At 47.4% G+C, this 16,088-nt stretch overlaps 1 protein-coding gene across 2 annotated transcripts in view; it reads right to left on the reverse strand.

Moving 5' to 3' along the window:
- Positions 1-6: 6 nt before the first annotated feature.
- The window catches only part of SEPTIN11 (septin 11), a 50,840-nt gene continuing 34,758 nt past the window's right edge, over positions 7-16,088 (reverse strand). Inside the window, exons 5-10 of one of the 2 annotated variants that reach the window (XM_085308834.1) lie at positions 15,627-15,788; positions 13,647-13,743; positions 11,748-11,916; positions 6,948-7,080; positions 5,830-6,017; positions 7-1,963 (exon numbers count right to left, since the gene is read on the reverse strand). In XM_085308834.1, coding sequence (XP_085164960.1) covers positions 1,948-1,963; positions 5,830-6,017; positions 6,948-7,080; positions 11,748-11,916; positions 13,647-13,743; positions 15,627-15,788 — 765 coding nt within the window. In that variant the 3' untranslated portion in view covers positions 7-1,947. The other variant, XM_085308835.1, reaches the window with a different exon arrangement.

Genomic DNA, 16,088 nt, shown 5'->3' on the forward strand with positions numbered 1-16,088 from the left:
AAAAAAAAAAAAAAAAAAAAAAAAAGGAGCACGAAGAAAATAAATCCTCAACTGTTGTATTTCCAGTTTATTTATTTCTGACTGATTTTTGCCACCTGTCCAAAGTAGCATATTTGGACACCACCTCCCCAAAAGCCATGTTTAGGCAGTGAGGGGTTAAAAAAAAAGAGAACCCCTAAMCACCTTTACCAACCTGACACTTCAAGAAAAGTGATAATTCTGCCTTTATTAACATTCAGAGGCAAGAAACTCCATCCCAGAAACAAGCAAAAAACTGGAGTGCTTGGGACTTATGTTAAGAGTTATTTTTAAGAGTGCTTTAAAGAGAGAAGCAGGAGACTACCTAGCCAGGAGCAGTGGAAATGCTGGCAGCACAGCGGTGGAAGAGAAAGAAATCCCGAAGTCATAGGGCAACCACAGCTCGCTACTTCGCGGGAAGGAAAGGAAAGACTCTGTCCGAAAAGCAATGGCACAGGAAATGCAAATTAAACAGGCAGATCCGTTTTCAGCCCGCGCTGGCCACAAAGCGAGGCCTGGCTTGTGCTAGATGGCGTTTGCGCGTCCCGGAGGGGGACGTCGGCCCCGGGGCCGGAGGGGAGCCCGCGGCCGGGCGCCGTCTCTCCCTCCTCGGCTGCTCCATCCATTGCCCGGGAGGAGCCCAAGTCGCTCTCAGGTGGTATCGACCCTCCTGCTGCTCCTTAACACAGACTGGCATCCCGAAGAGCGCTCATCCCAAGTTTCCCCTGCCATGCAAAGCTACCCCCGGGGGCTGCGCTGTTACCTTTCCGTTGCACCGCAGCGGCCCTCGCAGGCAAGCAGGACTTAGAGAGCGYGTTTGCTGCCCTGGAAATGAGCGGCAGCTCCAGGGACGGGGCCCTAAATCAACCGTTTTACCTGCCAAATGCTGGTTAACACAAATAGGGAACCCCCCCTTCCCCTCCCCACGATCTGTATCCTGCAACTAAGCAAGCCAGCATTTAAGTGCACGCAGGCATGYCCCTGACAGCGGGAAGAGGCCGTTTTAAGAGTACGCCGTCCCCCTCGCCTGGGTGTTTTTATTTCCTACGAGGCYGCCGGGATCACACGCATTTGAAACCATGAAACCATTTTCAGCCAGGTTTCAGAGCTTACGGTCAGGGGAGTAACGCGGGAAAGCAGTACCGGGAAGAGGTCCCTCCTCTAGGCACCGCCGCAGCACTCAGCGAGCAGCGGCTACACTCAGCGGGAAGGGCGACTGCAAAAACACGCCAGCACATGAGACAAACCCAGGCCAACTCACGTCATCCAGTCAGACAACAAAAACAGTAACTTTTTAAAAAAATGACAAAAATCATGCAAGTGTAAAGGCATGCAAGGTCAGTTAAACTTTTGTTATCTACACACACRTACCCCCCTCCCTCCCTCCCCTTACAACAGCGGGACTCGCACTGCTCTAACGCGTTGGCTACTGGAGGAATAGGGGAACGCGGCCGGACTGAAACCCCGGGCTCTGGCAACGCTCAGCGCCACGGGCCGGGCCGCGAGCCCGGGGCCGCGAGCGGTAGTTCCCCGCGGCTGCAGGGCACTACCCAGCGCAGGGAACCGCGGCCGGCCCTCCGCGCAGGCAGCACGGCATCAGCAGCATTTACGACCTGATCCAGTCAACGACGCTTGCTGATGTCCAGTCATTGCTCCCAATTCAAATCCACAGCCAAAACAATTTACTGCTGCTGGTTTCGACCGGAAAGAATGCATGGTATCTCTACCTTCCCAGCCCACCCATCCCTGAATTTGCAGTTGCACGAAGTCCTGTACCCAACCCTTCTTCCTTCTTCTTCCCACTATGTTATTAGATGAGTTAATAGTTATTTGTGTTAAAAATATGAAAAAAAGAAAAAAAACACAGATGGCAGAGACACATTACTGCAAAAGCAGGTGAATGCAGGAACATCCTTGGCTTGACAGGCTTTATGTGAAGCTTGCACTGCAAGTTAAAAAAAAAAAGAACAAAAAAACAAAAAAAGTTAGCAATAATAGAACCCCAAATGAAAAAAAAATAAATAAATCATGGAAAGTTGGGAGAGCCAACACCAGCAACCTGCTCTGGTGGGTGGACATGCAGAGGGATTACGGAATTAAAAAGAAATTAAACCTTAAGACTTGGGTCAAGTCTAACCTACACGACAAGCAAAAGCAAAAAGAAGAACTGAGTGGGGAGAACTGAACAACCGACAACTTAAGTTAGCCAAGGTTACAGGTTCTCCTTGGCTGGTGACTGCAAGCTGTGSGGCTTTTTTTCACAAAGCGCATGTGGGGTGCGCGACGGCAGGTGTCCAAGGTGAGTTACTTTACCGCAGGCGCTCGCGCAGAAGGTGGGAGTGCAGCCCTTTCTGAAACGCAGCTCTCAGAGCTTGGCACCGTGAGCTCTCCCAGCACCTCAGCAAACCTAAGTTCTCAGGCACAATGCCGATCCTTCAGACATTAACACAAACCTCTTTTACTGGGGCGTTGGGCCTAGCCCCAAAATACAGTTGCTGCATGCTGTAGCTCAGGGATTAAACATGGCCCCAGACAGCCACATCAGATAGGAAGTTACTTGTATTGAAAGGAATCTGGAAAAAAGTTTTTGATCTGTTTTTYAGAAGTAGCTTGAAAGGAACAGAAATGGAGCCCCAACAGATGGTCCCAGTCCTGGGCGGGTTGAGGAGCACGTAACACGAAGGCACGTGTTGAGCACATGGTGATCTACCAAACACGCAACCACCAAAACACTATTTGGTGCTCCTATTTTAAAACGGATGGTAGAAGTTGGAAGCACAGTCCCACCCAAAAATTACAGCAGGGGCTCAATAACTGGCTCAGCTTCAGATTCAGCAAAGTACTTGAATGACAGCATTACAGACACATACTTGTGTTTTAAGCACAAATACATGCTGCTGCCCCCAAACCAGCACACTTCTCTGACATCAGGCCAGGGCTCCAACAAACTACTGGAACGTATCTAGGAAACAGCAGAAAAAAGAAAGGTAGAAAAAGACAACTCCTTGTTCCTACAGGGACAGTCTGGACATCAAGAGGGCCAAGTTCTCCCTCATGAAGTTAAGCCAGCAGCAAATTGGCCCTGGGCCTTCCCTCCAGCTTGCACAACACTGAGGAAAGTCTCCGTTGTCCAAGTTGGAGAAAACCGATCCCACGTTCGGAAAAGAGCAATCCCACGAATTACATTCTGGGGAGGCTACAAGGATCACGCTCAGAGTGTGGCAAGGATTTCCTCTGGCAACTGCATGGGAACTGCCACAGCCCATGTTACCACAGAGAAAGCTTGAAAGCCTTACCTATGCCAGCTGCAGCTTTTTGTTAGAGTGCAAGGAGAAACATAAAGCCTTCAGAAAAACCAAGGTGTGCTACAATGCAGAAGCATCAGCATTTCCCTTTAAAGTCTCTGTTAGTAGTTCAGACACTAGAGAACAATTTAAGCAGTTACAACACCTGGTGTGCAGTGACACTGAAAGGACACACTACTTAAACACGTGCATGTTCCTCATGACTGGATTTCTGTGAATGCATCGGCAAAGCAGAAACTGTGCTGTTTGTCACTGCTGCTAGAAACATCGATGTATTACACCCACAACACAGTGCATGTGCCAGCCCACTTCACAGAAGCAACTAGTAGCTAACACCAACTACCAACAGTTACAAAACTCCTCAGATCGCTAAGTTTTGCTCTGGTCTCATGTCTAAGAGGTGAAAAATCTATTGCAGAGCTCATATAAATATTAAGCTAGCAACTCTGTTAATGAGATAAGAAAAAGGGGTCTTCAAAATTGTGTGTTACTTCTAGGAAAGGGCTACCACATACGGATTCTCACATGAGAGAAGACTAGTTTTTCAGCCTATCCTATTTACAGGCATCGTCAGGGAATGATATTTCAGCATGCTTGGACATTTAACTGCCTGACACTCACCAGTTCTGCCGTTCGGCATGACACTGATCAGCGCCCGCAATGATGTCTTTAACCCAGCAGAGCACACGGTGTACGAGCACTCCACGTATTTCAGCAAGCGCCGCGGGCCAGGTTCTCAGTTAGTATAGAGCAGCATGGCTCCATAGGAGCTACAACAATTTACATCAGCTGAGGAGCTAGCCCTTGGCCCTCCCCTCCTTCCCCTGGGGACCCAGAGTCAGAACAGCAATGAATGACGGGCACTGATCCAGCAGTAGAAACAGGGGATGTGCAGCGAGCGTCAGGGTAACGTCCCGAAGTATAAAAATATACCAGTATATATGCAAAACAACAGAGCCTCACAGGCTCACGCTAGAGACAGCTCACACGTGGCTGAAGTTCACAGGTTAACAGGAGAGTCAAAAGTGGCTACGCCACATCTGTGCTAGCATTTTGGTTCTTTCAACAGCGATGGCTTAGTGTTAATTATGAAGGATACTCTGCCTGAGTTGACTAAGAAATGCTCCCTGTTTCACTATCAGCTAATACAAGAAGCGTGGAACTGTCATTTTTGTGTGTGGATAAAAAAAAAGTTTTCCAGTAAGATTTTACTGTATTACCCTCTTTACAGCTTTCCTGATTGCAGTTATAGATTGGCGCTGTTATCACAGATGACCCAGAAAGCACTTGCAAGAGTCCCTTACTGGCTACAGAAAAAAGTGGATGGCAATTATGACGGGAGGCCTTGGAGCAGCCTCTGTTACAGTAAACCGTCTTGCTGTGCTACACAAACAAGCCATGCACAGTCCGCTTCACCTGCGCGGAGTTTGTTGGACTTCACTGTACATTCCACATCCAAACGGACGTTGCGCTCTGGTTTTTAAAGCACAGCGAASTAGCCAGTATAACGTCAAAAAATACGAGCCTCTAACACTAATAGCAAGCTAAACATAGCTATCTCCAAGTACAGGCTGCAAGGAGGATGTTACAYTAATAAGAATTAATTGGGATCTTTAGAGCAAGGTTTTCAGCAGAGCTCTCCAGTGACTTAACTCTGAGCCCAAATCAGTGGCAATGTTACTCCAGTTTCAGGGGCAGCAGAGTTAGGTGCAAACCGAGAACATCTGAAAAATCCCACCACTAATGCTGACCACCAGACAGACTCTGTCCACGGATATACCTGGTTCCTACAGAAGTTGCTGGATCTCAAGAGTATTGGAGGGCACAGTTATTATACTCCTAGCATATGAATATAAAAGAATAGAAAACAATGCCATTGTCTTTACTAAAAGGTATGGATTTCTTAGCTTATTACAACCACAAATGTCATTTACCTGTAATTATGGTACCATAGATTCTGTTGCTTAAAAAAAAAAACCACAAAAACAAAAACAAAGCTTTTAACTTTAAAGTAAGCTTCCATTATTCACTTTTGGCACTAGGATTCTCCATGTAAAAATAACATGGCGTTTTTGGTTTCTCATCTACTTCTACTTACAACCATAACCTTAAAGAATAGAAGTGGGGGACTACCTTTGGATGAAAGGAAGGATGAGTAGAGGTCCCTTTTTAGTTCTGGCTCAGGTAGATAAATCTGAGTCCAGAACATCCCAGAGCTGTTCCAGAAGCTGCTGGACACATCATAGGTCAAACCTCCACCATCTGGATTGCTCTCCCATACCAGCTAGACTTTGACATAAAATTTTAAGGTGTTCTTCTAAAGACAAATTAAGATCTTATCCCTGGCCCACCCTTTAGAAAAAAAAATATTTGATCAGGCTGGTAAAAGCCCAGTTTCCAGTCTGGTAATGGGGAAAAGCAAATACAGACATGCAGCAAGATAGAGAAAAAACAACTCCCCAAATCGTAATAGACCCTACAAAGGATGTGGGTGACAGCTGCTTACTTTTTCTTGTCCTTTTCTTTCTTGGTTTGTTGAGAACCTGCCTGCTGAGCCTGTGACTGTAATAGCTGAGCTGCTGCCTTCTTCTTTTGAAAGTTGGTCAGCTCTTCCTCAAGCTCCTTCTTTTTGTCTTCCACTTTTTTCTTCTCTTCTTGGTGAGTCCTCTTTAGATGGTCAAACTTTTCATGGAGCTGTCAGGACAGTGACAATGAGAATTGGAGGAGAATAGAAAAACATTTTACCCCAGTTACTGGTAGTGGTGCCTGGAGAGATCTCACTGGCACTGGGGCCTCACTGCACTAATAACAAGCCAGTTTGTCTGTCACGAGCATGCTTCATCTTATGAGAACACTCCTGCAGTAGTGCATATAGACAGAGGGAAATTAAGCTGTAGGAATATCACAGGTCTCGGGGCACTTCCAAACCCCGCGCCCTGTCCTGCACTGCTTTGTACCTCATGGACTCRCTCTTGCTTGAGCAAAGCAAGGGAGCATGTCTAGGCGAACCATGCAAATCACATTTGGGCAGCGCACATGAACAGCTCTGTTGTGCCCCTCCACAACTGCGCCGAGCAGCGCTTACTGCCCTCCAGGAAGTCCAAGGAAACCTCATCTACTTACTGAAAGTCTCTAGATAGGAGAGACTGCAAGAGGGGCAGCACTGGCTGTAGCACAGCCRGAGTCCACTGCAGATCAACATTACTCTGAGCAGCAAACATACTGTGTTTTTAAGGTGGGAGGGAAAGGTGAGGGAGCAGAGGGGACTCCCACAGCACAGAAAGGTTGGTGTTTCCACAGAGGTATGAGGCTGCAGCAGCCACCACTGTCATTCTGCAACACCTCCCACTCCAAGGTATATCTTCCTCTGGCTGCCCAATGCCATGGAATACTCCTGCCCCATTTTAGAGGCAGAGAATTGGGGCAGAGGATTTACACGATGGGGTCATGCCGCAGGGTTGTGGTAGACCTGGGGAGTCCACACCTGCTCCCTGTAACTGTTTATGCCATGCAAGCCCCTTTTTAGGCTTGATGTGGGAATGCAGGTATCACCTTTGCAGGGCTCTCCTGGAAAAACCACGGCCCACACCCTCACACRCTTTTCCGAGTTAATGATATACTTACATCTTTCTCTGCTTCTTTCAACTCYGCTTCCTTTTCCTTCACTCTCATGACAAACATCTGTCTCATTTCATCCTCCTTCTTTTGGAGCTCACCCAGGAATTCATTCCTCTTGGCTTCRTAAGTCTCTTGGAGACTGTTAAAAATTTACAGAGATAACAGTGAAAGCTGTGTTTCATGTGTGCCAATGAGTTTCCAGCCTTTGGTGATCTTAGTGCAGTCTCCTGTCACAAAATGTCACCAGAGGTCCTCAATWGCAACAGAGGTGTGAGCACCTCCACCCAAACAAGTCTTAGCTTGCTAGATGGTAGCAGTGTGGAAATAAACCAGTGAGTAAAAACGAGCACACTGTTAAGAATCCTGGAACTCACTTGGGCAGACAGAATGACTGGACCACCCAAATAAATAGCCATTATGTAAGCATCTACAGCAATCACCGATGTTAACCCAGCTTGCTGATCTGTTCAATTCCCACCTTCTTCCCTCACTCGCTTTTCTTCCTGAATTTCTTCCTCTGAAGTAAGAGATGTGCGGAGCAGAGACTGGCATATCAGAGCACAAAATCTGGCTTTACGTAGGTTCATTAAGCACAACACTGTCACAGAGCAAAACTAATTTTCACAAATCATTGCTAACAGATTCAGATCAGGAGCTTTATTTGGATAAAGCCACCTTGGGAGATGTCTTTCTTCTTTAGCTGTCAGGGAGGCTAAGCCTTTGTGAATGTGTGGCAGTGCTCATCCTCTGAATAACCACATTACCAGATTCTTTCATTCCTTTATTCCCCTGCTACTTCTTGGCATTGTTCTAAATCTCCAGCATCAAGATACTGCAGCAAAGATTTGAGACACAAAACATGTTGTCCATGCACCTCTGAGATTTTCAGAGCCTCTTAGGAAGGCTGAATGCCAAATTCCTTTTCATTTTCTTCCTTAAATGGATTTGGATGTTTCAGACATAATGATAGTGTGGGAATGATAACTATTTCCCCAGGAAGCTTTTCTGAAAGTGCATTTTTTAATGAAAACTCCACTGACACAGGAGAGATGCGCTGCCTCATCTACTTAGCATGCACATGTCTAAGCAGCACATTAAACATCAGGCTAGTGAAAAATCATAAACACATTAAAGCCAAAGTATTATCTTGTCTTGCACAGATACTGTTTTGAGCTGGGGAGTAAAACGCAACAGAGGCTCCAGCCTTGGACTTAACATCCCAAATCAATGGGTGCTCCAAATCCCTCCTGAAATATTCCAAGGACAGGCTGCCCCAGAGTTGCTCTTGCACAGCGTTGGCCATCCTGAAGGAATCGCACGATTCCAGCTGACCAGACACTGAACCCAAAAAATCCCTCATGAGACTGTAAACGTACCTGGGAACAGGGCAAGAGGTTTCTTTAGATACTGAACTAGATCAAGGACCATACTGGTCGCAGCAGATACAGGCTTAAACCAGAACCTCCTTAAAATTCAGTCTTCGGTTTAATCTTCTGACTTTGGACACTAACGCTTAAATTTACAAACTTTTCTTAAGTGTCTGGCTAGGGCCTGGGAAAGCCCCGAGCACAGATTAGTCTTCACTGCTCAATGAGCAAGAACTGAAATCTGCAATTAGTGACATACTATACTAGAGAGCAGCAGAGCCTTACAGACCAAAAGGGAAAKCTGTGCACACTGCTGCTTGTATCCCATACTGCAAACGGCTTCTCACAAAGCTCATTTCCAAAACACAATGAGGAGTGATAAGCAAGCAAGAAAAGATTAGCAGGAGCTGGTGCCTAAGAGAAGCCCTTAAACTGATCCCGGCTCAATGCAAATCTCAGCTTCAAGCTTAAACCCTACCACTGAACTAAGGTCAGAAACCCAAATCTCTACTGAAGTGACTCCAACCTCCAGAAGAGCCAGATTAACAAAGAAACCGGCCCAGCAGCTCCAAACTGCATATGAAAAAACACTCATTGCTCAAAGGAGCAACAGTCAAAACGAACCGAGACTCTTTACAGCTTCTCACAAAAATGACAAAGGAATTTGCTTTTTAAGTAAACAAACACATGAATATAAACCTGGATTAGATGAGTAACTTGATTCTCCAGAACATAATACACACTTAGAGATGCACTGTAAAAAAATTCCCAAAAAAAAAAAAAAAAAAAAAAAAGGTATTTTGAGAAAATTAACCAGACCAGCTAAGAAACAGGACACGCGACAGCAGGGAGGTCTCTGTGCAGCAGAGGACTCCCATTCCCACAGCAGATGCCTACAGCTCTGCTCGCTTGGCATCACTGGAACTTGGAGAAGTGGTACCATGTGCTCTGCCCATGTGAGCTGAGTATGATGTCACCGCCAGTCTCCCGTTTGTGCAGCTTCTCGCACAATCGCCTACGTAGCATCAGAATATTTTTGCTGAGGTCTTTTGTCCAACTTGCCTTGAGATTTATATGGAAGACTGCCTGCTCCTAGCAGAAGCTGTGCAAATGGGCTGAGGAATGGTGGTTCCTGTGGTTTCCAAAGCCCAGACCCAGGGGAAGGCTTGTTTCTGATCACTGGAGGAAGAACGGAAGGAACCAAACCTAATGTTTCCCTCATTTCATATGCACATTATCCCCAGCAAACCAGCTTGGGTTCGCAGGTTTAGCTTGTTGACTGGAGCGAGGGAGGGAGGAGGCACCCAGCGTGAACTGCTCTGAACTAGCACGTACCAGATGGAGAAGTTCTGTACATTTTCATTTCCTTTCCACTTATAGCTTGGTTAAAAGAGGCCTCGTGTACAGGAAGTAATGGAAATTCCTCAGATTCCTGAACGGGAAGGGCTGAGCCCATCTTAAGCCACTGCTCTCTAGAAAGGAAATCCAATAAAGCCCCACACTTTGGCTTAGAAACAGAGCTGGGCTTGACTGATTCCACTAGAGTTTCTCCATTGCAAAAGCAGTGCAGCTGCACAGTCTCAGCAAGCCACAAATCAAAGCCTGAACTGAAGAAAAGCCCATGTCGCAGTGCAGGCCAAGCTCCGCTCTCCGTGGGGTGCTGTTTTCCAGACACRAGGGAGCCAGAAACAGGCGCACAAGGCCCCTGCTCTGCCTCAGGCTCTGCAGCCCACCTGGGCTTCCACTGCTGAGGGCCAGCGACAAGCCGTGGTCGTGCCAATCCGCACTAGCCGGCCGCACATTTGCCTTCTCAGTGATCAGCACAMCAATTCCTGACACACGTGCGTTATGGGGCAAACCCACATCGATGCAAGGACAAGCGTGTAATTCTGACTCTCTCCCTCGGGGCAGCAAGGGCCGTGGGATGCTGCTAGGGCAGCGGGTTTCACTTTGGGGGAAAAGGCAGGGAGGAACCGGAAACAGGAAACGAAGAGAGAAAACAACCACCCCCTCCAGCTGTATTCCCATGCAGCTGCCGTCCCTGGCTAACAACTTGGGCTTCAGACCAACAGAGCTGTCAGAGACGGCGTTTAACAATAAATCAAATCTCACGCATAAGACCAGCTCTAGGAGAGCCAACAAGAATATTTCCCCCGAATCACCCTTTTGCTCAGCAGTTACACCTCAGTGCAAGAGTCACCTTCATCTTAGTATAGACACAGCTACGCTAGCACCACTTTTAAAATCCAGCTATTGTATCCAGCCTTGACTTTTGGCAGAGCAGGCTGGTTGCAACACACGATCGAGCCTGCAGTGGAGGAGAGGTGGCACTAACGCATCTCCTGAGTATCTCAAAAATCAGCTCTTCTCCAGAGGTAAAGACGTGTCAGGAGGAATTTCTGAAGTGACTGATAAACTCTCTGTCCAACTGACTCACCCAAGGCACCATGAAGCTCACAGTACAGCTAAGGGCAGAACCAGCAGGAAGATGAACATTAGCTCCCTTGGAAGCTGGACAGGTCAAAGGTTTTAGAAAAGCAGGCGTAAGGGTGGAAAGGGGAGGAAAAAAAAAAAAAAAACAGTCAGCTTCCCAACTGAAACATGACAAGTCACTCAGAATGGCACTGGTGTTAACCGCTCCCAATSAGACATGCCTACGAGCCCTGACCGCAGACCACAACCAACCCTCCTCTGGTGCCTTACAAAAACAAGGGCCTGCCACTCTGCTGAGGATACAGAATGAAAYCAGGAGAAAGTAGCAATCCTCACGGCAACCTTTGTCACATAAAGCAAGAGACGGCTTCAGATGCAGACAGCAACATCAGTTTGCTTAGACCAACAAGGAACTGCTCTACAKAAGGAATGACAGAGGGAGGGTTTAGAAATCAGTCCTTTGGACACTTTTCAGTACTGGCTGATAGGTAACAAGTAGAAGACAGACTTCTGAAAGGCCTTACAAGTGAAGGCCAGCAGCTCGTATTTGATGTAGCAGAGCAAGATGAGCTCAGGGAAAGGTGCAAAAACAAGTGATATAACTTAAGCAACAGGCTGCAGAAAGATCTGTGGAGATCTGCTTCCTCCACTTGAGCTTTCCAAGTTGATCCGAAATGGGTTGCATTCTGCTCCCCAAACATATCGCATTCAAGCACCCTGGTGACATTTTAYAGGCACTAGAAAGAATCTATGCCCTTCTGCAGGACTGCTCACATTTTCAAAATATTAAGGCAGTAATAAGTTTTCTTAACCACTCAAGCCTTTCCTGCACACAAATCCTAGGCCCTGAGGGCAGATCTGCATTGCACAAGGTTTCTCTCTCCAACAGCGCTTTAGATCTAAGCTGCTCTCAGTGGAGTATTACCCACCTTGTTCTTCCAAACCCCAGCAACCCCAAGACCTCATAACTATCTGGTTGCCCAAAGCCTAAGTTATGCTTTCTTACCTGAATGGTTTGCTGTCTGGATCCGTGTCCTTGAATCCCATCTCTTCTAGTTTGCAGCGCCTGTACAGCTCATAGTGTCGGGTGTGTGTCTGCTCTCTCAAGTCCTCCATGTTCACTCGGATCAGCATCTCCCGCAGCTTCACAAAGTCACAGTGATTTTCATTTTCAACTACGAAAGCAGCAGACCATCCGTGCAGGCATTAAACCCAGGAGCCAGTGAATTTGTCCCTTTCTGTTTTCTGAGCCCAGACCCCAACTTAGCTAGCCTGAACGCCCTTTAAGCACACAAGCAGAACTCGAAGTTGGCCCACACCAACACTCCTTGCTAAACTTTGAGTGAATGTTGAACACGTGTATTAGAGCAAGGCCCTTCATTGGGTTTGTATCATCCCTGTGTTCCTACCCACCACGGAGGTCCTCGCTGTCCGTGCATTTCTGCACCAGCAAGGGAGGTGCTGATCTGTTTGCACAACAGGTTTCACTTCACACTCAAATCCACTCTAAATGCAAGTCACTGACAGGAGCCGAGGCAGGCAGGAGAGTTGCAGTTTGCAATGGTGGTGAAACAGCAGGACCCTGCCAGAGATGCTGGGCTCTTCCCCTGCCTGCTTACTTAGCAAAAGAGCCCTAAGCCTCTGCCCCTGGCAGCAAAAGGGAGGCAGCAGACAGGCAAGGCATACCATGGGCTCCCATAACCATTTCTACTCAGAGCGGGGTCTGCTGTGCCGTGCTCAGCCTCTGGGAGTGTGAGCTGTGCAGCCCAGGAGGTTACTGTGGCCAGAGGGCTGCACACATCACTGCAGCGAACAGTTTGGGTGTGTTTAAAAATTAAAGCTGCRAGTTCTCCTTTTAGGATCTAACAGTGAGCAGCAGTCTATGCTACTAGCAGACCAATCTGCAGCATGCCCCAGAAGACCCAGCAAAGCACTCCAGCTGAGACAATGGCTCAGAGGAAAGGGGCAATTCAGGGCCAGATCTTCAAAATCTCTCTGGTACCCAACTAAAACTCTGGATGAGCTGGTCTTAAATTTCATGGAAATAGCAAGAATCCAGCAGGATACATGACAAAATACGAGACTTCCCAAACCAACTTGCACAAGCCATGCCCAGTATTGTGCTCCAGCTTACACAACTAGAGACAGGAAGTCTCAAGTTACTTCAGGGTCAAACTTTATTACTGAGGAAAAACTGGATGAGTTATGCAGAAGTGTCTTGTGGATGCTTCTCTGCAGCTTGCTGGGCTGTTCTCCAAACAGATACAGGGCTGAAGCCCCAAGAGCATCACCACTGGGAGTGATGGAGGAGACAGTAATGCTCTCACCCTGTATTTCCCAGTGTTGGTTGGAAAAGGACTGGCCTCATCTTTGGCAGCATTGGTACAACCTGGGTTGCAAATGCAGTCCAAGTCCAAACTCTGCTCTTCATCAGAAGAAAGAGCTTTCAGTGACCTTAGTTAGCAGGGATTGCACACTCAAGCTGCATTTTCTTAGGATACAAGGACAAGATAAACAAAGTAGTCAGTATTAAATTAGTTCTGCTCCCATTTCAAGTTGAAAGGGCAGAGATCTGCTGACTACTCCTTCAGCACACAGACTAGCTCCCTGGAAAATCCTCCAGCTACGTGTTTGCGTTCTGGCTTGCGCACAAGGCCCAAACTGAACCATTCAGCTATCCAAGCCTTCCGCCCGTTGCTCAGACTTTGTTTGCAGGCAGAAAAGCATCAGAAATAGAGAAGGGCGATTCAAGCTTTTAATTAGTTACTTAACTTTTTTTTTTTTTTTTTTTTTTTTTTTTTTTTAGTAATTCAAGACAGATTTTGATGCGGCACATCCAAAGATCAATGCATCTTTCATCAGAATGAGACAGTACTAGGACTTATTTGTGCCTTTGATAACATACCCTGCACAACGCCCCATGGGTATTGCCTGGCTTTTGCCATCTTGTTGCCAATCTTCACTTCTTCGGTGCTGCCAACAACGGCAAATGGAAGGTGGACCTAAAAAAAGGAAAAGGACAATGAGATTAGGGATTTCCTTTGCTGCATTGCCAGCAATTGTTTCTGAAGAGAGCTGTTTACTGTGGCAGCTGCACTAGATTTAAGTTGTTTAGATTCCCTTTGCAATTCAACTGGTGGTTTAGAAAGAGCAATAAAGCAGCCTGGATTGGAAGCCTGCTCGGCCTTATAGTTCAAAATTCTGAAGTCCTGAAATACATGAGAAAGAGATGCACATAATTTTACATGTAATTACAACGCATGACTATTTTAAGCACAGAAAGTGTCTTAAAAATTGAAATGAGTTTCAGCATTGAGAGAAAATATCTGATAAGCAGCAAAACAAGAAAATAAATTACATCCTCCCAAGCAACATAGGCTAAAAATTCTGGTGATTTCTGCTGCTAGAAATAACGGCTAATGTTTCCTCTTAAAAAAGGCAAAACTGTAAGCAAGAGGAAGAGCAGAGCCAACCCAGCCCAAAGCTGACACATCTGAGTCACCAAGCTCTGCTGTGTCCCAGACACTCTGTGGGTGTGGTGGGGACAACTTAGCCACCTGGGATCTAGTCCCAGAAGCACAGCCCCTGCCAAGATGGAGCTCGCCTTTCCCRCCAGCCACCCCACAACGCTCTTTCTGCCTTCACGGCATCTGCAAGGGTTGGGTTCAAGTTTGGGGGCACCTCAGCAGCCACGCTGTGGTCACAGSCTGGGCTGGAGGGGAGGAAGCCACATGGCAGAGCGGATGTGATTAACTGGCAAAGGAGCTTCCCACCAGCTGAGCTCCCACAAGCTGACACGGTGGTGGCTGCGCAAGCAGCTCCAGAGGGAGAAGACAGTGCATACGCTGCATGGGATGCCCCAGCAGAGGCACATCCCTTCTCTGCGCCCCTTTTCCCCAGCGAGAACGAACAACTGATGGGGCAAAGAGGGAGGTAATACAGGGGTTTGGAGAGGGTCCGATACCCAGTCTGCTCCTGCAAGAGTGCCCTCCTCCCCGCACCATCTCCTCTCTGCCTTTGGTTGTGCAACTGTCCACCTATAAGCAATAGCACAGGGAAACTCCTATAAGCCTTCAAGCTGCAGGAAAGGAAAAGGCTTAATCTCAATGCCTCCATTCGCTGCATGTAAAACGCAGATAAAATTTAACCTTCTGCTCATTCACTGCTATCTTGCCTGTTTTTAGTGCTCTTGCTTTGGGGCTGACGTATCCTCTTGGGTGCTATGTGCCCTGCAAGCACTGCTGCGATGCATGTCACTGCCAGAAAGCCAGAGTGCAGGTTCTTCCCTTCACATTGCAAGTCAGGCCCATTGGAAAACATCATGCTTCCCCATGCAAACCCTGCTAAAGCTCATTCTACCCTAGCTGTGTTTGCCCATGACTTCTACCACTGCTGTTGCTGGAGGAAGGAGAAGGAGGTGAGGGACAGCCAGAGTCACCGCCACAGAGAGCTCTTGGCTCTGCTGAGAGCTGCAATATCATCAACAGCGCCCTGCTCTTACCGGAAACTGAAACAAAGGCAAACGTGAATCACCCCCCATCAAGCAACCAGTGGTCGCTTGGGACAGGAAACCCAAAGCTCAGCCCTCTGCCCTGACCACTCTGGAGCCCTGCCTCCCATCCTCTTCCTTTCCTGAAATAGGAATACTGCAATAGGGGAAGGATATGAAGAAATGCTCAGACGAGAATCCTTTGTCAGACAATGAAGTATCTCTGGCCAGGCAGCCCACATCTTACAGGTATCTTAGCTCAAAAAGCCTTCTGGCCAGCATGATTTCTGTGCTTAGACTGGGGTTTTAAAGCCAAAAGCAACATGGCACTATGTGCCCTGCCTTGGGAACGGGCTTCAGGGAACCAAGGAAAACAAACCCCAAAAGCAAACATACACTCATCGTGGCATTTATCTCGGCCACCGTCTCTTCGTCCGTTGGAAACTGGTAGATCTGGACACCGTTGCTGACCAGCTCACTCATGATTTTACTCTTGAACTTGTGCAACTCGTTTTTTGCAATAGTGTCAGCCTTGGCAATGATGGGGATGATGTTCACCTGCAAGACAAGACAAGGACACCCTCATGTAGAGGACTGCACAGATTGTGTCACCAGGAGAGCTCCCGCAGGGATGGTCCCAGAAGCACACTACCAGCCATCTTCTCACTCAGCAAAAGACCTTCCTCGGGGCTACTGCTGACAGCACCACTGCCTGAGACAGGATTTTCAGGCAGCAGAGATGATGGCCTTAAAAAGAAGTCAAATGCAATTTGGCAAAAAGCTATTTCCTGTGCTGTCGTACTCTACTCCTCATCTGAATTGGTGGGACAGGAAATGCTGTCATGGATTATTACAAGT

This window comes from Rhea americana, unplaced genomic scaffold (assembly GCF_003343005.1).
Source record: "Rhea americana isolate MKP2758 unplaced genomic scaffold, rheAme1 scaffold_284, whole genome shotgun sequence".
Taxonomy (NCBI): Eukaryota; Metazoa; Chordata; class Aves; order Rheiformes; family Rheidae; genus Rhea; species Rhea americana.